A 26,168-nucleotide genomic window follows, 5' to 3' on the forward strand; every position below is an offset into this window, starting at 1 on the left:
TCAGCCCTTTTACGGAGGTAATGCAAATCAATCCCTCTAATTTATTATTTTTTTATTAAATGGTGGGTTTATGTTTCTTATTAAGAAAGATAAAGTATGCTTATGAAAACAAATCATGTCAAAATGTAGTTGTAGTGCTCCAGGGAACCCATTCCCTGGGCTGGCAAGTTTAATTATTTGCACAAGTATAGTTAAGTCATTTGCTCTTGGATTCCTTGTCTAATGAATAGTAACCTTATTTTAGCCACATACTTGAAATTTTTAGAAACACTTTAGCTAGTAGTTTTTGCCACTTGTTTAGGATGATAAACATGTTGGGGTTGGACTGTTTTCATCTCTAAATGGAGATTCCCATCCCTCTTAAGAATGTTGAGTTAAATAACAGATAAAATTGGTTCTTTAAATGAATGATGTCATGATGGTAGGTAGGAGAGTATGGTGATCAGAATGGACTGGGCCAAATGCTGTTGCAAACTTTTTGTTTTTAACTTTTTTTTTTTAATATGGAGAATTCAGTATGTATACAAAACTACAGAGAATAATACAACAAAGCTCCAGCTTCTGCAGTTATCTATTAATGGTCAATCTTGTTTTAGCCATTTCTCCTCCCCACTCCCAAGTTATTTTGAAGTAAATCCCTAAAAAATAATTTAGTATTTCAAGATGTATTTCTAAAAATGAGGAATCTTCAAGAAACATAAATGTGATACCACTATAACATTTAAGATTAACATTCATTTAAAAATATCATGAAATATCCATGATTTAAGTTTTCCTGATTAGGTCATAAAGTTTATTTAATTTTTTTTTTTACAATTTGTTCAAATCAGGATTCAAGTAAGGTTCATATTTTGTAATTGGTTTATACGTTGCTTAAATATTTTTAAATATGTAGATTGTCCCTTTGTCATTTTTACCTTGTAATTTGTTTATTGAAGAAATGTGTTCCTGCCGTATGATGTCACCTACATGTGGAATCTGAAAAGCCTAACAAACTCAGAGAAACAGAGAGTGGAGTGGTGGCTACCAGGGGCTGCTGGGTGGAGGAACGGGGGAGGTATTGGTCAAAGGGTATAAATTTCTGGCTGTAAACAAACTCTGGGGATCTAATGTACAGCATAGTGATTATAGCTAATAATACTCTGTTACATACTTGAAAATTGCTAAAAGCAGATCTGAAATGTTCTCACCACAAAAAGGAAACAGGAACTATGCAATGGAGTAGAGGTGTTACCAAATGCTATGGTGGTCATCATTTTGCAATATATAAAGGTGTCAAATCAACACATTGTACTCCTTAAACTTATATGATGTTATATGTCAATTCTATCTCACTGAAGGTGGAAGAAAAGAAATTGGTTCATGTCCCGTAGAGCAGTGCTACTTAAAATGCCAGTTCATAAACTATTTATTACCAGTTCATAATGAGATGAGAAGCATGTGCCAGAATGGAAACCCAGTATGTCACTAAGCACACTATTTAGCTTAGCTGATATTTTTTTTCACAGCAAGGCTTTCTCCATGAAGGAAGCAGTGAGTTGATTTATTCCGTCATGAGCTCCTTATCTCATTATAGATCAGAGAGCATAGTGCGTGGGCCAGCACTGGCCAGTCCTGGGACCACACTTGGAGTTCACTGCTGTTGAGTTTCTCACAGTCTACTGATGACTGCATTGCAGTGGTGGTGGTACTTACCGTGGTCCTCAGGCTCCTGTATTTGCTGTGACTTGCTTGTTAGCACTAGAGTCAGATTCAGAATCAACTTTTTGGCAAGAAGATTTCGTAACTGGTATGTGTACCTCTATTAGGAGGTCCGGCATGCCTGCTAGTATCTCTTTTTGCGATGTAAACAGCCATTGTTGATCACTGTTTAAATCCATTAATTTTTAAGGGTAGCAGAATGGGCATATTTGAATTTTGTCAATTCCTATTTATTTATTAATACTGTGAAGTTTTACACATAGTTTGAACTTATACTCATTGCTTCCCAGCCAGCAATGTCTATGATGCTGCCAGGTCTGATTTTTCTGCTCTTGTTCAAGCTGACCCATGACTTTGAGAGTTGTGGAAAACTTATTCGCTATCTAATACTAAGGATGATCAGTTATGATGTATAAAATTGTGGAAAACTTACACAGAGGAACCTGGCATGCAGGGGGCAGAAAACAAGGATGTAATTATGCAAATGTCTATTCTCCCCTTATCCAATGATTTTGTTTAAAAGTCAAGATGGAGAAACTCAATGTGTTACTTTTATTTCACAGTAAGAGTTTCAGGCCGGGGTCTTAGGAAAAGTTGGTAAGATTTTTGGACTATGGGTGGGAAGAAGATGTTTGCAGATATTTTAACAGTCAGAAGTGAATGTTTATATTCTCATTTCATCATTGCTTTCTCAGGAATGCTCTTTTTTAATTAAGAAATAGTAACTGTTAAATAAACTTACTGTGGTAATCATGTCACAATAGTTGTAAGTCATGATGCTGTCTACCTTAAACTTACACAGTGCTGCATGTCAGTTATAGCAATAAAACCGGAAAACAAAAAGAAATTGTAAAACTTTAATTTTTATTTAAAAAAATTTATTGTTATTGTATTACAGTTGTTCCGCTTGTTCCCTCTTTGCCCCCCTCTGCCCAGCCCACCCCCGGCTCCCACAGTCAATCCCCACACTGTTGGCCATGCCCATGTGTCATTCATAAATGCTCTTTAGTCCTTTCCCCTTCTTTTCACCATTATCCCTTTCCCTGCTCCCCTCTGGTTGCTGTCAGTCTGTTTCATGTTTCCATGACTCTGGTTCTATTTCACTCGTTAGTTTATTTTGTTCATTAGATTCCTCTTATAAGTGAGATCATATAGTATTTTTCTTCCTAAAGAAACCATCATCAAAATGAAAAGGGAATTGACTGTATGGGAGAACATATTTGCCAATGATACATTGGGCAAGGGTTTGATCTCCAAAATATTTATAGAACTCATCCAACTCGATGCCAGGAAGACAAACAATCTAATTAAAAATGGGCAAAGGACCCGAATAGACACTTCTCCAAGGAGGACATATAAATGGCCTGTAGACATGAAAAGGTGCTCTACATCCCTAGCCATGAGAGAGATGCAAATTAAAACCACAATGAGATACCTCACACCAGTCAGAATGACCATTGTTAATAAATCAAGAAACAACAAGTGCTGGCAAGGGTGTGGAAAGAGGGGAACCCTGATGCACTCTTGGTGGCAATGCAGACTCGTGCAGCCACTGTGGAAATTCCTCAAAAAACTAAAAATGGAACTGCCTTTTGACCCAGCAAATCCTCTGCTCAGAATATACCCTGAGTCCCAAATCACCAGTTTAGAAGAACCTATGCACCCCTGTATTCATAGCAGTGCTATTTACAATAGCCGAGTGCTGGAAAGAGTGGAAGTGCCCATCAGTAAATGAGTGGATCAAAAAACTGTGGTACATCCACACAATGGAATACTACGCAGCAGAAAGAAAGAAGGAACTCCTACCTTTTGTGACAGCATGGATGGAACTGGAGAGCATTATGCTAAGTGAAATAAGCCAGGTGGTAAAATAGTAAAATTTTAGTGATGAGATGAAATTCTGAAAAACACTGGTATGTCCAGATCCCTTGGGGGGAAAAATGCAGGGACAAGAGTTGCTACAGTAGCTTCATTCTGAACATTTGTTGTGGGAATAGTATGTGTGTGTTGTGTGTGTGTGTGTGTGTGTTTGTGTGTGTGTGAAGTCACATTTCTTGTGCGAATTTCATGTCAGTGAGAAAGATGTGCATAGTGCCTAGTGGACTGATGTTTTTCTACCACCTAATGTCAATCTGCCAGGTAAACCAGCAGGTGTTTAGACCAGAGGCTTTGTCTTTGGGAGCCACTACAGAGATTTAGGAACCTCTTAAGTATGTTAGGGGGTGGAACTGGGTGGGCACGTTTCGCTGCTTTGACTGCATCGTCTTCTCAGGGTTGTCACATTGATGTTGAAGTTTTGTGCTGACATTATCACCCCCTCTGCATAATTACAGCTTGAAACATGAAAACTGTCACACCTTCCCCAGAGCTCAAAAGGTGTCGTGAGGATGATGCTGGCATCACTCAGGCTGGGAGAGAAATCTTTTGGATTGAATTTCAGGGAAGAGCTGTGCTGGTGATTGGAATGAACTTCCACTCTCTCCATACGAGGGATAGAGTGCCGGTAGCCTCCTAATTGTCACAGAGCTGTGACACTGTTGGGGATTTTTAGAGCATCATGCTGGTCACCCCGGCCTTTGTGCACTGGGTTAGATATTTGCCTGCATGACCTGATGGTTCTGCTTAAAGCTGCTTTTCAAAAGACAAGACACACCCCTGTTCAAGTGTATGTACAAAACACATTCCAGCGGAGCTATGAGTAGGTTTTGAACTATCTACATTTTGAATCTGCACATTGCTCTCCACCCACCCACTTCCCTAAACACTGAACATGTTAAGAGACGACTGCTATGTCTTTTGTCATCATTTTCCTTTTCCAATCTACTTTGTAAGATCGGTCTTCAAATTTTTGGTTTTGTAGACCTAAGAAAAGGAAAACAGAGCACAAAAAATGTTGCAAAAATCAGCTTATATGGGGGCACACATTCTTCTTGGGATATTTGTGGAAACATCTTTCTAATCGCTAATCTAAAAAATCTTTAGTACTAACCTTGGGAAGTTTTATAAGTAAATTCTTTTGTTTGTGTTTTTTAGAAAAGATTTTCTTTATTTATTTTTAGTGAGGAGAAGGGAGGGAGAGAGGGAGAGAAACATCAACGTGTGGTTGCCTCTCGCATGCCCCCTACTGGGGACCTGGCCTGCAACCCAGGCGTGTGCCCTGACTGGGAATTGAACTGGCGACCCTTTTGTTTGCAGGCCAGCACTCAATCCACTGAGCCACACCAGCCAGGACTCCTTTGGTTTTTAAATGACATGCTTCCCTTGTGTAGCCTTTGAACAATTACTTCTCTGAATTTTAGTTTCCTCATCTAAAAATAAGCACAAAAACACATTATCTTGATAGAATTTGGGGCAGAGTCACATTATTATTTTGCAAATTATAAAGCTCTTTAAAACTTGCTAATAATTTTTATTCTACAGTATGACTTCACGTGGACTAGGTAAATTCCTGATTTAGTTATATTTCCTCAAATTTAAATTAGACTATTTTCATTAAAAGCCTTCCAGATATCTAAATGTTTAGAAATAATTGCTTACACCTTTGCTGCAATTGCAAAGTTAGAAAAAAAACCTCAAGTTTTTGTCTTCTAATATCGTGAACTGTTAATTTCTACAAAATAATCTCAGCAACTGCATGCTTTTACCTAACTTCCTTTGACTTCTTAAAAACTTAAACTCTGTCAATGGTTTTTTCTTTTTTTCTTTTTTGTTGTTGTTGTTCCTTAGGAACAATGTTGTCTCTGTTCTCATGAAAGAGCTTGGTAGAGAAATGTTTTGAAAGACTCACTTCCTATTGATTCCTATGAAGTAGAGTTAGAGATGTAAGACCTCTGAAGCTCTTGTAACTATAAAATGTTTCTAAATAATGCATTTGAAACATTGGAAAACTTATAACTCTCTACCACGTGAATTCCACTTTGGGTATCTTTTGTTATGTTTTTGCTTTTTCATAATTAAAAAGTGAAATTATATTGATTTCTTAGTACTAATTATCCTTTTCATTCCTTTATTTTATTATTGATACTCTTACAAACATATTTACTTTTTCAATAAATTCAATACTCACTACTCTGACAGAATTCTAACTTATGTTGTCTTAGTCAGATGTACATTTGAGGCCTGAAACCTTCATTTACCATCTAAGATTCAGGTATCGTGCTGGGTGCTGGATGGTAAAGATAAGTCTGAACTTTTTATCTTTAAGGAACTCATAGTGCAAAAGAGAGGGTAATTTTTTGATTTCAGGGGATCTGAAATGCTCAAATAACTTGAGTACAAGATTAAAGCTACGAAATAGAGTTCAAATCTGACCTGGGGACTGATTTTATATCATAGTTGCTGGAGGGGTGGGATCTTCTGGTCTCTAAAGGAAGAAACCAGAGACATTGAGAATTAGAACATCCAATTATTCCCCAGTTGTTAAGTCCCTACTTTATGGGCTTACAGGTACCTCATATTGACCCTAATGGTCTTGTGCTAGGGGTAGGGGTGGCACGGGGCCTGGGGCTGAGAAAGCGCCCATTCTGACTGCTCTCTTAGGACTGTATGGAGTGGCCTGAGTTTAAGGTGTTTAGTTCTTTCAGTTCTCTGGGCAGCTTATGATAGCTGCAGGGACCATGGGTTTGAGTGGCCAAGTTTCCCTCTGGTTGCCTGCCGTGGAATGTGTTTTCCCATAGAAACAACATTTTAAGTTGTGGTCAGGTTCCCAGACCAGCCTATAATAGTCTATTTAGCTGATAATGTAGCTCAGAGACTGCTATTTGACTAGCCTGGGGACCAAACCACCACCTATTAACATTGTTTCTATTGGAAAAGCCATTCCGAGTTCTAAATACCAATATAGAAATGACATTTTTGGAGCCCTTCCTGTTTGTCAGTTGGGAGCTGCCAGTACTGAGAACTGGAATATCGCATCACTCTGCCCTCCCAGCTCCTGAAGAACCCCATTCATTCCCCTGAGCCTGACCCCACTGGCTGGTTTCCCTGTCTTTTCCTGGGGCTGCCAGTACATTCAGAAGATATCATCGCCCTGGACAGAGCTCTTGGTTTGAGAATTTCTGGGAAGTGGCGAGAGTCATGGTTTCCGCTCCCTGTTTCTTCCATGGGTGATGAAGAGGAGGGAAGGAGCAGCTGGAGCTGAGGTGAGCAGAGAATTCCACAGACACAACCCTGGGCTGACCTCTCACAATGCAGGTCTGGACCGCCTCTTCGGCTTTCCTGTTTGTGTTTCAGTAATTTCTATAATTTTGCCAACCTTTGGGAGAGTACAGTATGGCTTCAGCTTGAGTAAATGGAGCAAATATCCCAGCAGAAGAAAATGCCATGCCAGTCCTTAAACTCATCGGTAAAGTCAACGGGTTGCAGGGTTCCTGGGAAGCGGTACTTTAGAAGCCACGTGTTTTCATGGTGTCATTGGACAGATCCTCTCAAATGCTGGAAAGATGCAAATTTGAGATATGCTGGTTTTAATGTCTTGAGGAAACCCTTCCTCATCCATAAAGGGTCAAATAGTAAAGTCCAAACTTTACTATTTGGACTTTATATTATATCTGTTTATATAGTTAATAGTAATTATAAACAGATACACCTCTCTCCATGTTTAGATGGTGGCACCTTTTACACAAGCAACTGGGGGTGTGGCGCCAGTGGGCCGACCCAGATCCCGTCCCTTACAGGGGGGAGGCCTGTACAGACTGCGGCAGCGGGTGAGCCAGATTGTTGCCTTTGATGTCAGGGGGTCCACGCCGATGTTTTCGTAGTTTGCGCAGACTTTGGTGTTCTCAGTTTTGCTTCATCCAGAGCACCAGAAGCAGAAAGAGCCTGGTGCCTCAGCAGGATCAGGACTTGCTGCATGCAGGCCTGTGCTTCCGGTCTCCATGGTTCTTTCGTATGATATTGCACTCTATGGCTTTAAATTCTTCCTTTTTTTCCCAAAGAAAAATCACACACACACACACACACACACACACACACACACACACACACACACACACACACGTTTCAGTCACCCATAAGAGATTCCCACAGGATGGAAATTGGCTGCCAGCCTAAAATGACCTCCCAGATTTGGGGAACTGCCTTTGCTGCTTTCTGTTTCTTCAGCTTTTTAGGCTGTGTGTGTGTGTGTGTGTGTGTCCATCCGTCCCCTTGATAGGGTGACCTAAATCCTTCGGTTCTTAAGTGCTTGGGCTATTGCTTTTGATTGACACAAAATTCCCCCCAAAACACAGTGTAGGGCAGACAGCGAATGAAACTACTGATGGAACAGCCTCTCTCTGCTGCCTATGCTGTGAATTACCCTACTCAGCAGTGGGGCAAGCCTTTGTCCAGACAGCACATCCAGGCAGACCCTTCAAGGCCACCATGTGATTTCGTGATGGTTTTCTTTAGGAATTGGCCACTATGGCAGGCTCCATCTATGGCCTTGGTCAGTTGCACCAACCTGCCAAGATAAAATACACACTGCTTTGTGAACCAAAAACTTTTGTTTCTTTGCTTTTAGGATTTTGGGGTTACTTTTGCCAAAGGAATAGGTAGAATAAGATATTCATAGATGATTTTATCTACATTGATTTTATATTTTTCTCAAAGAAAATGTATTGAATCCTGAGTTGTAAACACTGATAACTTCACTGGTCAGAATAAATTAATGATCATCCTGTCAGCAAAGTAACCAAGGCATGAAACATTACTGTCTAATGCCTGTAGTCTTTCAAATAGCCATGAAACATTCTCCCTTTAAGTAGATTAATTTATAAGAAATAATTCTCACTATTAGATTTCTATGTTGATAGCATTTACAGCTGGTCTCTTTATGACACCAAAGGGATGGTATTAATCTGTGTTCATTGTACTTGGTACTTACTAAGGCATTTAGTTCTGTGTGCTTTTAAAATGATTCCAGGATATTCTAGGCATAACGGACACTTTTTCTCTGCCTGAAGAACGATTAGTCTGGGACCAGAGTGGGTGAAGGTAGGTTTTAGGGATGAAGATCCAGACATATAATTATTTAAAATATATAATTACCATGTAGCGTATGCAGGTTTTTGAGAGGTATGTCTGGAACTGTGCTGGTAGGTTGCAAGGTGGATGGGATTAATCAGGGAGTAGGGATTAACACTATGGAGAGAGATGAAATGATACATTCCAAGGGAAAGATGGGAGAAGAGTTTGGATTCAGCATGTGTGTATAATGGGGCTGGGGCCGTGTGCGTGAGTGAGGGCTGAGACGGTGAAGAGGAGCTGAGCAGGAGGGTGGAAATCGGTGAAGACGTGAGTGACAGGGATGGTAGGCCTGCCTGGTAGAGATCTGGGGCTAATGATGAGATGTTTCACATTTTAGGGAGGGCGAAGGTCTGTCTCTGGATCATGGAACAGAATTAATCATGGCGAACATGGAGAGATACTTAACTACATCGTCCTTATGGAATAGAGAGGAACTAGGAAGTCAAGAAAAGAAGAACGTGATATTGGTCCAACAATGAAACACCAGAATTTGGACAAGGGATTTGCTAATGGAGTTAGAGAATTTAAGAGGAATTTTAACAGTGGGATGAAATAAAATTAGTGACTCCTTTAAGCAGCTGGGAAACATTAACTCATAGTTCAGATAGTCTCCTTCTGAACCTACTCTGGATTGTGAAACCAAACACCCTTGTTCTGGACTCTTTTATCTTCCCAGGCTGACCTCGATGTCCACGTTTTACCTTTTCTATTGACACTCTGTGCTGTATTGATGTACATGTCTGTCTGCTTTCAAAAGGAAAGACTACCTTAGTCACTTTTTGGGGGAATGTAACAGTTTATTTATAATTTCATGGTTACAAATTATTATGGTTTTATTTTTTAATAAACTTTTCATTTTAGAACAGTTTTAGATTTCCAAAACTTCTAAAGAATTTTTGATGCAGAGTCCCCTTATACTCTGGACACATTTTCCTCAGTTAACATCTTATACTACTAATACAATACATGTATCACAATTAATGAGCCAATATTGATACATTATTATTAACTACAGTGCATTCTTTATTCAATTTTTCTTAGTTCTTAACTGAATGTCCTTTTTATGCCCAGCATCCCATCTAGGATCCTGCATTCCATTTAGTTGTCGTCCTCTCAGGCTGTGACAGGTTCTCAGACTTTCCTTGCATTTGATGACCTTGCCAGTTTGATGAATATTGGTCAGGAATTCTGTAGATTGTCCCCTAATTGTGATTTCTTTGCAAGGAAGTTACTATGCATAGCCCACACATAAGGAATGGAGAGTTCAGCTCTACCTCCTCAAAGGAACAGTATCTATATAAATTATTTGGAATTTTCCAGCAGAAGAAATTTATCTTTTCTCTCCCATATGCTTATTTATCCAATCACTTATCTATTACTATAGACTCATGGACATTTATTTTATATTTGGATTATAATCTAATAGAACTGTTGTTACTTTACTGCTCAAATGGTCTAGCTTTGGCCATTGGCAGCTTTCATTTGGCTCCTGTGTCCCTTGACATGCCTCCATTATTGTGGTTCTTCTGTTTGTTTAGTGCATCCTTATTTTCTGTTACCAGGTATGCTCCAGGCTCACCTGGTTTATTTCCTGTCCAGTCCTAGAATCAGCCATTTGTCCCAGGAGCCCTGGTTCCTTCTACTGGAAAATGGTACCAGAACCAAGATTTGGCAGTTAGGTTTGCTCATCTTTGTCATTTTTCTTTCTTATGTAACACAGTGCCTTGCGTATCATAGGTTTTCATTAAATACTGCTGAGCAGGTTTGTCTTTGTGGGCAAAGTGATTAAATCATGTGTGCTGTTGTGTGCCCAGCAGTGAATTTTCTGACTACACAGGATGATGAGCTGTGTAATCTTGGTTACATTGAGTTTGAAGTACAATGCTTGGTTTTAAATACCCTGAGGATAGGAACTGAAAGGGAGAGGGAGAAAGGAAAGGAGAGAAGGAAGGAGGGAGGGAGAGAGAAACAGATGTATATTCGCTTTAGAGAAAAGATAGTAGAGTCACTAATCTACTGGAGATGGAAGAGAGCAAGAAGCAGTTAAAGGTTTGCAAACCAGAATATGAAATTGTTCTTCTGTCTGTTCTTTTTAACTGCATGAAGTAGGTTAGAGAGGTTGGCTGGCTTGTGTCTTCAAAGAAGAAAACCTGGATTGTCCACATCCCAGCCAGTGTTGACCCAGACAATCCAGAAATGAATGCCTGGGTCTGGATTGCCCAGCTGAAGCTTGCGGAGGCCATGGAAGCTGTTTTCATTACCAGGGTTTGAAGTTTCATTACTCAAGTTGTTGTGACTGGCAGATGGGTTGGAACAGTCACATGTGGTATTCAAATCACTTCTGGGAGATCTGACCTCTCTCTTCAGCGAAGAGGGCCAGAATAACGGCACTGAAATAAGGAAGAGCCTTTGCAAAGTTTATTGGAATAGTGGTGGGGTCCTTTCATCAGATAGTATGTTGGTTTTTCTTTTCTTTTTCTAATGATAAAAATTTTGTCAGAGAACTAATACAATCAAGATATGTGGTTCACAATATATGGAGCTTATTTATGTATTATTGTAATATAATTTTTCATCTGTCACATTTTTGACATTGAAAATTAATTTTTTTGTAAACCTCTAGAACAGTGATATGTTAGGATGTTGCCTTGAGGCATGTTAGATGGGAAGTTGGGCCTTCATTATGTGGGAGCATGTGCCTTTTGATATCCCTCCACAATTATACTCCAAGGGACTAAATCATAATTCTTTTCCCCAGAGGTCAAAACAACAGGTAACTCATGGAGGTGTCCACCTCATTCACTGTTATCTAATGTTTAGTGTTCTCCTTGCCTAAGGATTTAATCACTTCACAGGCTAAGAAACTTATGCATGTGCAGTAAGAGCCCCTGAACTTGTTTTTATTTCCCCAGTCTTGTCTGAAAGGAGTTTGCACTTGGGAGAGGAAGCAGAAAGGCTATCTTACTGTAAGAGAGGCCAGACTCGCAGAAGTGGGTTCTGGCTAAGGAATCTGAACACACTGCAGACATTTTGCACAGAGGCCAATTTTTGCAGTAATGTGGTCAGATGTGGTAAAGCCCAGCTGTTTGCTCCATTCAGAGGGGCTTTAGCTAGCCCACACAATCTCTGAGTGCTGTGTCTGAACTGGATCCAAATAACCAGCCTGCGGAGGCTCACCCATCCCCCCAGAGTGATTGGAAGTGGGTTGTTGCATAGCACAATATTCACAGCGGTTCGTAAGAGAAGTTACAGATAGAGATTTAGCTATTTAAGAAATGTAATGTACAGCAGTGACGTGGAATATAAATATATTTTCCCCTTTCCCCCATGAACTATTAGAGTATAGCTAAAACTAATTTATGCTTAATCTTTTGTCTATTGATGGGCATTCTGTGATTTTTTTTTACTCATGCCACCATGAATGCTATTGGATGAAATGTCATCTTGTTTCCTAAATACATTTCTGCCTCAACAAAGGGGTAAAGAGGGTGTATTTCTGAGCGTGGTTTCCTGAGTTCAAGTCCCCTTTCTCTACATCAAAGCTATGGGACTTTGGCTAGTGTGTGTAACCTTCCTAAACCATAGTTTCCTTAGTGTTAAAGACAACAATAATAGAACTTACCCATGGGGTTACTATGAGGATGAAATAAAGTAATGTATGTTTAGCATTTAGCATGAAGTTCTTCTCTCTTTAATTTGCTGAATGCTACTACTGCCATTTGCATGGAGCTTTAACTCTGATTTTTTTTTTTTTGGTTGTGGGCTAGTGGGTACAGCTGGTGCAGCGAAAAGTAAGAGAAACAGGTGTAGGAATCCTCCACTTCCATTTACACAAAAAAGAAACTTCATTAAAGACTTATCTTCTTTGTTAATACTTTTTGTGCTAAAACCTTAAAGTCTTTTATAATGGAAAAATCCAATTTGTCTACTTTAGACTTTACATGTCTAAGTGCTTTCCAACTTAAATAAGACATTCATTTATTTCTAGAATTAGAGCTGTTTTTTTTCCTACGTGTAAGTAGAACAGATGCCACCCAGCTTGTGTGAATGAGCTCTGTTAGTTTGCAGTTCTCAAGACCAAAGTCATCAGAGGAGAAGTCTTACATCTTTGTAATACTTTGCATTTAGCCATAGAACATGGCAGTGTTGAGTGTTATTAGAGGATGAGTGGTAATGAGATTAAAACAGTCATCATGTGAGGATGTTGGTTGAAAAAACTGAAATTAAATGATATATTACTTATTATAAAGTTGTGACTCTCACAATAAAAAGTCAGAGCATGCAAACTAAATAAATTGCAATTCAACATTATCCAGAATCTTAAGAAATGCAGTGAAATGAAAATGTGACAACCAATGAAAGGGACTGAGATAACTAATAAAACTGAAAGCACCCTGTTTATGAGATAAGATGTTCATACTTTTAAAGTAAATTGTTGCTTTAAGTAAAAAATGATGATCAAAGTATAACAGTGTATATTTAAAAAATGAACAGTTATGGATGGGCAGTAAAGTGAGAAAGCAAAGGAATTCTTTCTCCACTTCCCTAGATCTTCAGTTCTTAAGGCATCCAGTTTCACCCATTTGTTTTTCGTTCTTTTCATATTTACCTGCATGACACCATCTACGCTGCTTGTACCTCTCTGCCTAGATTTCAGCAGTAACAACTGCCTTCTTGCCATGAAAGATGGGGACCTAGCTCACTAAGATGTAACTTCTACCATCTTGTTTCTGTGGGTTGATTTAACACTGAAAAAACAGTAAAGAATGACTATATTTCTATGATTTTTAAATATACCTCGGAAAACTTTTTAAATATCATGCTTTGTAGGACTGAAATGACTGATTCTGGACTCTTTTTTTCTCAACTTTTTCACCCTGTTCGATGTGTCGTTACTCTATAAATATACTCATTTTTGTCAGACAATGTGTCCTGATTTTTGTTTTGAAAAACATATTTACCCTAAACACAGGATTCCTTGCAAAGGTTCAGGGGGCCTCTGAAACTATTCCAGGATTTGGTTTGGGGTTGGCCTGGGTCCAGTGGAGTTGTTGTAAACGGGGTGGGCTGTTGGTGGAGAAGGCCTTGAGGTGGTTGACGTTAGCCTGGATTGTCATTTTTGGATCAAGAGAACATTTATGGCATTTGGAAGGGTTGAGTGCCTCCCCCCACCCCAGCCGACCGCAGCCCCCCTCCCCCTCTTCTCCTCTCTTCTCCTTTCACTCTCCTTTCCAAGATTTTCAGTTGCGCTAGGACATTCTTTGCACTCTGACCTGAAGTTTTGGGTACTACTTTGTCACAGGAGGAGCAAGGAATTGATAGCTATTGGCTAAGAATTTTTAGTAGAGTCTTTCTTCCTTAATCTCTTATGGTTCCTTTAGCTGAGTAGGTGATTTAAATCAGAAGATGATTCCATCATATGATAATGCTGTGTTGAATTTTCAATGTCCTTTTTATTTATGAAGCTTTTCACATCCCTTATTTCATTGTGCATGCGTGCGCATGCACGCACACATGCACACACCGTATATACAAGGCAGATATTTCATTATACCAATGTGTAGAGAAATAAAGTGAGGCACAGAGAGGCCTTAAAGTCATGTAATATACATGTATTTTATTTTCTGGTTACCCTTGGAGAAGCCCTGGGCAGTTGGATATGGATTTAGGGCCATTTGCCTGGTCCTTCTGTCAATCTTCCTATTTCTCTCTCTGATTTCCATATCAGTTAGTCTGAAGTATGCATTTTGCCCTGCAGAGTGTTTCAGGTTCTTTTGGGCTGTCAAAAAGTACAGGTCGAGGCAAAGACCTTACCTTTGTTCTCAATCCTGCATGTGGTCCATGAAGTGAGTTTGGAGGAAATGCAGTAGGGTTCTATCCTACTGCAAATGGTCTGCATATGTAGGGAGAATGTGTGAGTGCACAGCAACTGAAAACACATTTTAGCTCTGCATTTTTTAAAAGGCTTATGCTTTTGAGACTACAGTATACCAGCAAACCTTGAAATTGCTCCTGGTTTGTGAAATTGATTGCAAAACAGTTGACCTTCCTTAATAGTCTCTAAACTCGAGGAACTAGCATTAATTTTTAGGCCCGTAGATGTGGCAAAGTAAAATGAATGGTTTCTTTTGAATCTCTGTGTGTTCTATCTTCTGCCTTAGTTTCCACTGTAGAATTAGCTAAGTTCTTACCCAGTTGCTCCCTTAAATTTATGGATCATCTGGATTTTGAATGAAAGCTTTGCTTTAAGATGTATGATGCACTGCCTGTAAACAAGAAACCCAGAGGGACATTGATTTTTATTTTCCTGTAACTGCTGGTATCAACTGTGTTTCCAAACTGCGGCTAAAGAAATATTTATGTGTTTCGGCTTTTATTTATTCTGACTAATGTCAGGATTTGCATTCCTGTAATACTAGTGAAGGAAAGAATGTAGTCATTCTTCCTTTTCAGAGATGGGCTGGGCTACAGGAAAAAAATATACCAAACTTCAATGAATAGAAATGCAAAGCCTTACATGCAATAGATTTTTTAGCTCCATTATGGAGCTTTCTTAGCTCCATTAGTAGGAAATTTGTTTAAATCACAGTCATAGCTCTACAAGTATTTATATCTCTGTATCGTGATAGAAGGCCCTGCAGTTTGCATCCCTGGTTTTTATTTTCCTGATGTGCTATATGCTCATGTGATATTAAGGAGTATCCTTATTGATATAATTATGTTCAAGTGTCTCAATCTAAAAAGCCATCATTGAGTCCCATGAGCTTACTTTTCTCTGCAAAGGTTCATCTTGTTATAACTCAGGAATTTTTGCTTTTATTTGTTCATAAGTTCTTTTCTTAAAAAAGTATAGAATTCTTATAATTGAATTTTTCTTTTTTGCTTTTGTTTCAGACCCAATGTCTGTGGATCACATTACAATGCTTACTGTTGCCCTGGGTGGAAAACCTTACCTGGTGGAAATCAGTGTATTGTTCGTAAGTAAATAGGCAATCTGCCCTTCTTCATATTCTTTCGTGGTTTTGGTTGTGTGATGATTTTTAGTATTCGTCCTTAGTAACTGCATACCAGTAATGTGTTTGTTGCAGAGCCTTCCAGCATTAGATTTTCTGACTTTCTCTGAATTCAGGCTGGGAAATACATTAATTTGGTCAAACCACCAGTATACTTTAGTTCAGTGACTTCTTTTAGAATATTCCTGACCTATAATGAAGAGAGCCATAGAGCACTGGGATACTTTGGTCAGTGATGCCTGTTGTTACATATGTTGTCCCTGGCTGCATAGAATATGTAATCACTTTGGAGGGATTTTGGAAAAGATCGAATTTGATTAGAAGTAACCATTGATGCTTTCCTTATGGTTACTTCTAACTTTGTTGGCCACTCACGTGGCTACCCAAACCTTGTACATTGAATTAGGGTGGTCGAGGCCAAAAGCAGATGTCACTGTTAGGCAAAGGGGAGAGAAAGCAGGTAGAGCATCAGGTGACGATCACTGGAAAGACTAGGGGAGAATGCAAATGATCCCAGAAATTCGTGCCTTGACTCTGCTGCTGTGGGAAACCTCCAGATTTTCACAACATCCCACAAATGTTGAGTGACACATCACATACCAGACAAGATGCTATTTAATGGAGAGACTAAGTTAACTTAGTTATGGCATCTGTTCTCCATGAACTTTTATAGTGATCATACCTATGAAATAATTTTCAGTTTCCAGATAGCTCCATTAGGATAACAGGCAGAATTCAGAGCTGAAAGGACATTGTGGAATCACCTAATCCACCTTCTCACTCAGCCAAGGTGGAAAAGGATAGACTATTTCAACCAATATTCTCTTGGTGACCTGAAAAAGTTAATTTTTTCCCTAATTCTTGATTTTGACCAAAGGCAGCTTATTCATTTGTCACATTGTGGTGTATTTCAAAATCAAAGCTGAGTCAGTAAGAAAGGGATATAATGGTATTTGGAGTTTTCTAAATGAACTTAACAATAGAAACCATTCCCTGATATTCTATAGATTCTTTGAGAAGCGCTTTATTCAAATAAATGTTTATAGGGTCCTTTGAGAGCTTCTCTCTTAATAGTTTTCAATCTTCATCCATAGATGTGTTAATGTTTCAGTGCATTTTCTATCAAGTGTATTATATTTAGCCTTATTCATCTCATTTGCCTCTTGCAAGGTTGTGTAGGAGTTTGGGTAAAGAGTTATGCCTGAATATAAAAAGTAGTGACCAAGTCTTAGTTTGATGATAAATATAAATCATTTGCCATTTAAGCTTACTCTTTTGGCCACTAGCAAAGCATTTGGCACCAGTATGATATTGGTCCCTGGGTATTGTGAAAATGTTAATATTTCTCTAAAAGTGAGCAGATTCCTGACTGTGGAATCAGGACAATTGCAGTGGATTTCAAACTTCTCTCATACTGTCCATGTAACTCACAGTGGACTAAATGCAGGATAAAAGCCGCTCAACAGATCATATGTTCTCAACTAGGAAGACCTGAAATAAAGAAATAGTCTTAGAAGGCCACCGTATATTTATAAAAATTATTAAACACTAAGCATTCATGATAAAATAGGCTTCCACAAATACTGTGGTCATTTTTACATCATTAAATCTTGAAGTTAATATAAAAACAGAATGCTTCTAGGTACATAAATATGTTTAGATGCAGGGTTTTTGTTTTGTTTTCCCTTCATAGGATGTCTGGGGCTTCTGGACACACAGAGTGCTGTGGAATAAGCAAAGGGAGGCCGAGCAGCGCTGGTGTGGTTAAGGGAGTCACCAAATTTTACAGCCAGAGTTTATTTAGTCCAACGGATGTGTTTTGTAGATTAATCAACCTGGGGCCTGAGGTCACATAAGTCATGTTGGCAGAGTTAACAGGGAGCCTGGGAGCCCAGGTTTCCACACTTGAGGACTAGGTCCCTGTCAGTCACCATGCACCGAAGCCACGTGCTAACAGACCTCTGGTTTTATTCACAGCCATTTGCCGGCATTCCTGTGGGGATGGATTTTGTTCTAGGCCAAATATGTGCACTTGCCCATCTGGTCAGATAGCTGCTTCCTGTGGCTCCAGATCCAGTGAGTATAACATGTCATTATATATAATATTATTTTATGTGGTTACACCCTATTTTCTCTTAAATTTGCTTTTGGTTTTTCTCTTGCCTGCAATACATTTTTCACTAGAACATCTGCCTTCTCTGTTTTGCCCAAAATACTTGGAATGACTTTTCTTAATCTTGCCTCCCATTTCCCTTCTTCACTCTTTATAGGGAAATTGCTATATGAGGCACAGTTACTATGCGTGATATAAAGATTATGACCTCCTTCTGTGTAGGTATTGCCTTGTTTATCTTTGTATCTCCAAAGTAAACATCATAAAAGATGCTCAGCAAAATGATTGTTTAATGAACATTTTGGCTCAAGAATACCAGGCAGTCTTCCTTGTGGTACTGAAATATGAATCTGATTAAATACTTTTAAAAACTCAAGACCCTTGCCTTTGCAAGCAGAAAACATAAGAAGTCATTATGGCAGTTTCTCGGGATGATTTATCATGAAGCACAATGATTTTTCCCTTTCAGAATTTTATCCCTTTGTTCATTCTGTGAGCCAAACAAATCTTTACAGCCCATTCCTCAGAACCTTTGCTTGCTTGTTCTCTACATGTGGGGTCCTCAGCAGTGAATTAGGGGAAATGTAGGGGTTTGGAAGGAGTTGAGTCATTATGGTTTGTTAACAAAGTTGAAGTGCATGTTCCTCAACACCTTGACCATCACCAAGGCAAAAAACTTAGGATCCTTTCCAATTTCCCATTTTTAGTGAGAGAATATACTCTCCTACAGTGCATTCCGTTTTTGACAAAGGTTTTGAGGGAAAGTATTGTGGAATCAGTTCATTCTCTTTTTTTTTGTCTATTGAAGGAGCAGCTTCAGTGTGGTCAATACTCATTACTCAGTACGAGTCATAACACTTAAACATGGCTCCTATAAGCCATTTAGTGGGATAAGGCAACTAGTGCTTGGTAGCAGACCCTCTTGGTGCCCCCTCATATCCTTGGCCATGGGTGAACACGGATGACTCTCCCTGAGACCTTTGTAAAATTTTCCTGGCCAGGGAGCGTGCATCCAGGGCAAGACAAAAAGACTGGGGGTGGGGGTTGGTTAATGGCCCTAGAAGCAACTTTTAACCAATGAGAGATGGAGAGCACTCGAAAAGGATCCTAGCCTCCTTGCCTTTCAGTTTGCATAACTCTGAGGTGTATTCTGCACTGCCTCCTGAAGTTTCCCACTTGCTCACAGTAGGAATAGGCTTGATAACGTACTTTATTAGCTTCCTTCTCTTTCATGGCCTCACTTTTCCACTTTCTTCTCAGCATTTCCTGAAATTACTTCTAAAATAAACTACTCACTTTCAAATTATTGTCTCAGAATTTGTTTCTGGTGGAAACCAAACAGAGACAGTCTAGTATTAAACACAGACAGTTGTTGATTAGGCTAGAAACCCCACCCTGGGCTGGGACTCATTTGCTTACTGCACTGAGTATATGTCCTCCAAGTGACAGAAGGTTCATTCCGTGTATCGAGGGCACCTGAGCTGGAAGACTAGAAAGAGGCAGAGGAGTCAGCTGGCAGCACAGGAACAGGTTGGACATCTCCATCCCCATCAAGATGACCCTCAGGCTGCTTCTGAGGAATGAGAGCCTTGGGGTTAGGGGAGGAATTTGCGTATCATTTTGGGAACAGACCCATCTGTCAGATTTTTCCTGCAGTCCTCTGGGGGAAGAAAATCTAGCCGGTAGACAAAACTGAGTATTCAGCTGGGAGATCTTCAATGATAGCCTGAGCTACTAGTGATTTCTCTGTCAAGTAATGACATCTCTGTAATGAGCAGCGGCTATGAGCTCTTAAGACCAGAGGGAAAAGCTGTGGTCTTAGTAGACCTCAAGCTGGCAATGAGGTGGGAGAAGTGGCGAAGTCCTGTGGCCAGGTTTAGGCTAGAGTTTGAAGTTTAAGACTTGTGGATGATGTTCTTTGAAGAGGGTTGGATCCATAGATGGTGCTTGGACACTGGAAAAAGTCCCCAAGTAGTTTGTGGGTGAGAGTAGTGTGAGGAGGAGGATTTGGATCATCCGGGTCTTTGAGGCATTTGGAGATGTTAATATCGTCGGTCTGGACTCTACATGAACTAATACTGTCCAAACAGCTAGCAGAATTAAATATGGCAGAACGTTTTAAATTAAGCATAGATTGGGGATGACCAAAACTCATTTCTCATCTTTTGAAGTGATGTTCTAGGGAAGAGCTATATCTTCCTATAGAATTTCCTGGTCATGGTGTGGTAGACAATAAATGTGGATAGATCACTTTGGTAACCCTCTTGCTAGCAGAAGGATAACCCAACTCAGTGAAATGTTTGCATTCACTACCTGTTGTTCTGTGAAAAGAAGATAAATTTAGATCATCTCACCAATATTTCCTATTTGAGATTTTATGCTTGTTATGTGATAGGCGTCAAGGAGGTCTAGGCAAGTCATAGGACCTCTGAGGTTTCTCATTTGAAAATGAAGAGAATGAAAGAAGGATTGTTTTTTTAAGTTGTTTTTGACTTGAATATCCTGTGACTCTGAAAATAGGAAATGATCTCTTAGTGGTCTGAATGAGAGATTGCATTTCCAGGATGTCTGAAGTGCAAGTCAGCAATTCCTTTGGAAATCAGGAGGACTTGGCTTCCCTTAATCTATTGGGAGTCTTGCCACAGGTCATCGAGACACTGGGGCAAAAAGAGAAGATTGGCTAGACAAGGTTAGAACAATGGACTTTCTAGACTTTAATTCCAGCTCTGTTATGACCCGTCTCTACGCGGTCAGCCTGAGGCTGGATGGATCCTAAGTGTCCTAATTCTCATAAAGACCTATCACAGTTCACTGATCCTTGAATTTATTCAAATTCTTCTTAAACACATATGAATATAAAGTAGATTATCTTCTTAAATAATATATATTACTATAAAATATGTTCCATAAGTTTTATTTTAGAATTTGGAGACCAATTTTGTGCTCATCTTGTTTTATTCTTTATGTTTTTACAAAAGATTTTAAAATTAAACTTGTTATTTTAGAGATAATTATAGATTCACATCAAGTTGTAAGAAATAATATGTGGAGATCTAGGGTACCTTTTACCCAGTTCCCTCATGTTAACAACTTGTGAAACTAGTGCAATATCATAACCAAATATTGACATAGATATAGTCAGGATATAGAACATTTTTATCACCACAAGGATTCTTCATGTTATTATTCTCTTATAGTCATTTCCTTCTGCCTCTATATGCTTCTTAATCCTGACAATCACAAATTCAGTTTTTCAATTCTATAACTTTGTCATTTTAATAATGTTATTTAAATGGAACCATATAGTATGTAACCTTTTGGGATTGATTTTTTTTTTTTTTTTTTTTTTTGCTCAGCCTGATTCTCTGGAGATTCATTGTGGTTTTATGTATCAATAGTTTGTTCCCTTTTATTGCTGACTAGTATTACATGCTATGTACCACAGTTTGTTTAGTCATTCACCCACTGAAGGACATCTGGGTTGTTTACAGTTTCTTTTGTTATTTAAACAAAGCTGCTGTGAACATTCATGTAAGGTTTTTGTGTGAACATTAGTCTTCATTTCTCTAGAATAAATTGCCAGGAATGCAATTGTTGGGTTGTACATTCATTGCAAACAGCTTTTTAAGAAGCTGTCAGACTGCTTTTGGAGTGGCTGTATCATTTTAAATTCTCACCAGCAATGTATGAATGACCTAATTTCTCTGCATTCTCGCCAGCTTTTGGAGTTGTCATTATTTTTAAGTTTAGATATGCTGGTAGGTATGTAGTGATATCTCAGTGTGGTTTTAATTCGCATGTTCCTACTGGCTTATATGTTAAATATCTTTTCATGTGCCTATTTGTCACCTGTATATTTCTTGAGTGAAATGTTTCTTCGTGCTTTTACCCTGGTTCTAATTGGATTGTTTGCTATTTTACTATTTTGGGAGTTCTTTATTTATTTTAAATACTAATCTTTGTCAGATATGTGATTTGCAAATATTTCCCTCCACTTTGTACCTTGCTTTTTAAATTTTCTAGTAGTTTTTCACAGAAGTATCAAAGTTTTTACATTTGATAAATCCAGTGTATCAAATTTTTCTTTAATGGATTTTGCTTTTGGAGTTATGCCTGAGAGCTCTTTGCCTAGCCTAGATCCTGAAGATTTTCTTAATTTTTCCCCTACAACTTAGATAGTTTTATGTTTTAGACTTGCCTCTGTGATCCATGTTGAGATACTTTATGTATGAGGTCTGAGGTTGAGATCTAGGTTTAATTGAGACCTACCGATGTCCAGTTGCTCCAGCAACATTTATTTCTGAAAAGACTATACTTTGTCCATTGAATTACTTTTGCCAAAAATCAGTTAGCCATATTTATGTAGATCTGTTTTTGGGTTCTCTGTTTTATTCATTGATCCATATGCCTGTCCCTTTTCTAATACTATACAGTCCTGATTACTGCAGCCATATGAAAATTGAAAATTGAGTAGACTAATTCCTTTCACTTTATTCTTCTTTTAAAAACTTGTTTTAGCTCTTCTAGTTCCTTTGCATTTTCACATAAATTTTAGATCAGTCTTGCCCATATCTACAAAAAATATTTCTAGGATTTTGATAAGAATCATATTAAATCTGTTTGTCAATTTGGGAAGTATTGACATCTTTGCTATGTGGAACTCCTTGCACTTTGTTAAATTTTGTCATATTCAATTCACTTCAAATTCAGTAAGAATTTTGGTTGTTTGTACTTCCAGCACAAATCCAACTGTGGAGGGTGTAGAAGGCCAACGTAACAATTCTAGAGCAGTGTGCTGGTGCATCTGAGGGAATGTAGTACAACCACATGCTGAAAGTATAATGACTTTCCAAGCATGGGAAGGTGCTGTAGCTGGTCTGCAAGAAGTGATTCTTTGAAATGTTTTCAGGGGAATGTGGGATTTATGTGGACAGGGAGGAAGGAGTGGGTAGACTCTGCTCAGACTGGTCCACAGAAACAATTGAGCTCTTTGCTTTCTAGTCTGCCCTCTGTGGAAGTGCTTTTATCATTGCTATCATATAACTTGCCTTTCTCTGGATCTTTTCCAGCTCTGATAATTTTTTTTTTGAGATACTTTAGTTAAGTTGCTCTTCTGAGTGGTGTTTCTTTAGGTGGCACGGGATATTTATGCACTTTAGAAGAATGTTATTGCTGTTATATCCTCTTGTGAAAATCTTTTCATCCTGCAGTGACCCTGTTTGCCCCTATGGACTATTGTCTCAGGTGTAGAGTCCACTCGTTAGTCCAGTTATTTAATTTGTCTGTTTTGTCCTTTTCGTAGTTCCTAAATTAAAATCACATCTTGCTGTACAGATGTTTATTTCCAAATTGCTCCCAATGTTCTGTCTTCCCCTTGTGCCTGCCAAGATAATGGCAGGTCTTTAGAATCATTGCCAACCTCATACATCCCAAAGAAAATTACTGCCTGAATATCACTGCACTTTAGACCTAAGCGCAGCTCTGAATTTCTTGTTCCAGTAGTATACTAACATTGCTCTCCTCTGAGTGGTTATTTTAAGAATGAATCTGGACTTCTGGTCAAGGTGGTGGTGTAGGCAGCCATGGCTTGCCTCTGTGCGCAACTACACCAAAATTACAACTAAAATAAAGAACAACCATCACTCAGAACCATCAGAAATCGAGTTGAATGGGAATCTGACAACTATGGAATTAAAGAAACTGCATCCATCCAGACTGGTAGGAGGGGTGCACAGAATGGGCTAGTCCCTCACCCACGTTTGGTGGATAAAAATTTGGGAGGGATATCTTGGCAGTGAGGTGTCCCAGGCCCACACCAGGCCCCCGAGCCCAGGGTTGCAGTGCCAGGGAGGTAAGTCCCCATAGCTTCTGGCTGCAAAACCCAACAGGGATTGAGTCAATTGAAGAAACTTCTGGAGCTCCAAGCAGTTCCTCTTAAAGAACCCACGCATGGACTCATCTATGCAGACTCACTCTCTCTGAGTTTTCAGCACTGGGGTAGCAACTTGAAAGGCACCAGTGGCATACAGGGAGAAACGAAATATCTGGTATCAAGGCAAGCAGAGGCTATTGTCCCTTTTCTGAGCCCTTCCCCCAACAAAGATGGAAAGCTGGTGCCATATCTGAGACTCCATCAACTTGGCTAACACTGTTTGACCTTCCTCAGAAATCCCCAGAGAATCTGCGCCACCTGACTTACAGGCTCACCAAAGCTGCTTTTCCACATGAATGGCTGGTCTTGGCTCATGCTTTACAACTTCCTAAATCCTATCGAACAAGCACCAGCTGGTCTCAGTGAGCCCCAGGCCTGGCACTAGCAGCAGCCAACCTAGATTCACAGCTTGGCTTTGCCTGGGAATCTCTAAGCCCAGAGCAAGTAGCAGCCATCTCAGATTGTTTTATAACTCAGGCAGAGTGGCCCTGAGTAAAACACAGGTAGGGCCTGACCTTGGCCTGCACCACCTGGGAGACCCCCGGGCCAATGCACCCAGTGGACAGCTACAGACCACATCAGAGCACCACCACTATGCCCCTGCATAGCTGGTCCTCCGTGGAGGGGGATGGTTGGTGGTCGGTGATCACAGTCAGTACTTGAAGCTGACTGGCCTGGGTAAATCCCTCCCATTGATCTGTCAACAGCAACCAAGGCTCAACTACAAGAGGAGGGTGTACTCAGCCTACATGAAGGGCACACGTTGAGTACTCAGCTTGGGTGATAGGGGAGCCTGTGCCACTGGACCTTGTAGGACACCTGTTACATTAGGCCATACTACCAAGATACGAAGTCAAAGAAGCTCTACCTACTCTATAGAAACAAACACAGGGAGACTGCTAAAACGAGGAGACAAAGAAACATGACCCAAGTGAAAGAACAGATCAAAACTCCAGAAAAAGAGCTAAATGAAATGGAGATAAGCAGTCTTTCAGATGCAGTGTTCAAAACACTGCTTATAAGGATGCTCAAGGAACTTAGTGAGGACCTCAACAGCATTAAAAAAACCCAGTCAGAAATGAAGGATACACTAATTGAAACAATGACAATTTACAGGGAAAGAACAGTAGACTGGATGAAGCCAAAAATAATTTCAATGATTTGGAACATCTAGAAGCAAAAAAAAAAAACAACAAGAAGAAAAAAGAATAAAAAAAAATGAGGATAGTATAAACAGCCTATGGGACAACCTCAAAAGGTCCAATATTTGCATCATAGAGGTGCCAGAAGGAGAAGAGAAAGAGCCAGATATTGGAAATCTATTTGAAAAAATAATGAAAGAAAACTTCCCTAATTTGGTAAAGGAAAGAGACATGCAAGTCCAGGAATCACAGAGAGTCTCAAACAAGGTGGGTAGAAAGAGGCCCACTCCAAGAGAGTCTTAAAAGCAGCAAGAGAAGAGAAGTTAGTTACCTACAGAGGAGTTCTCATAGACTGTTATCTGATTTCTCAAAAGAAACTTTGCAGCTAGAAGGGATTGTCAAGAAATATTCAAAGTCATGAAAAGCAGGGACCTACAGCCAAGATTGTTCTACTCAGCAAAGCTATCATTTAGAATCGAAGGGTCGATAAAGAGCTTCTCAGACAAGAAAAAAACTGAAGGAGTTCATCAGAACCAAATCATTATTATATGAAATCTTAAAGGGACTTACTTAAGAAAAAGAAGATCAAATCTATGAACAATAAAATGGCAAAAAAGGCATATCTATCAATTAAATCTAAAAAACAAACCAAGCAAACAGGAAGGACATAGGCAGAATCATGGATATGGAGAGCATTTTAAGGGTTGCCAGATGGGAGGGAAATATGGGGGAATGGGTAAAAAGTTGAGAGGATTAAGAAGTACAAATAGGTAGTCACATAAGAGCCATGGGGATGTAAAGTACAGTATAGGAAATGGAATCGCTGAAAAACTTACTCTCACGACCTATGGGCATGAACAATGGGGATATTTCCTGAGGGAGTGGGGGTTGCTGGATGGAGGGTGGCAAAGGGGGAAAAATCAGGATAACTGTAATGATGTAATCAATAAAATATAATTAAAAAAATTAATCTGTACTGGGCTTTAATCTAAAGAAAATTTCCTCAATAGAATACTACTCGGCTTTGAAAAAGAAGAAAATTCTACCCTTCGCGACAGTATAGATGGGCCTGGAGAACATTATGCTAAGTGAAATAAGCCAGTCAGAGAAAGACAAATACCATGTGATTTCACTCACATGTGGAATGTAATGAATAAAATGAATTAACAAGGCAAATGGGGGACAGACTGATAGATGGAAAGCAGGATGACAGCCGGGGAGGGGGAGAGGGAGGGGTGGAGGGATTGAGCAAGCAGGAA

At 39.4% G+C, this 26,168-nt stretch overlaps 1 protein-coding gene across 1 annotated transcript in view; it reads left to right on the forward strand.

Annotated features, from left to right (window-relative positions):
* Positions 1–26,168, forward strand: part of FBN1 (fibrillin 1) — a 223,807-nt gene that overhangs the window by 14,010 nt on the left and 183,629 nt on the right. The window contains exons 2-3 of the mRNA XM_054565457.1: positions 15,604–15,686; positions 17,700–17,798. Of these exons, the coding sequence (XP_054421432.1) occupies positions 15,604–15,686; positions 17,700–17,798 (182 nt within the window). The remainder of the gene's footprint in view (positions 1–15,603; positions 15,687–17,699; positions 17,799–26,168) is intronic.

This window comes from Pteronotus mesoamericanus, unplaced genomic scaffold (assembly GCF_021234165.1).
Source record: "Pteronotus mesoamericanus isolate MK-2021 breed Mesoamerican mustached bat unplaced genomic scaffold, CSHL_Meso_final contig_164, whole genome shotgun sequence".
Classification (NCBI taxonomy): domain Eukaryota; kingdom Metazoa; phylum Chordata; class Mammalia; order Chiroptera; family Mormoopidae; genus Pteronotus; species Pteronotus mesoamericanus.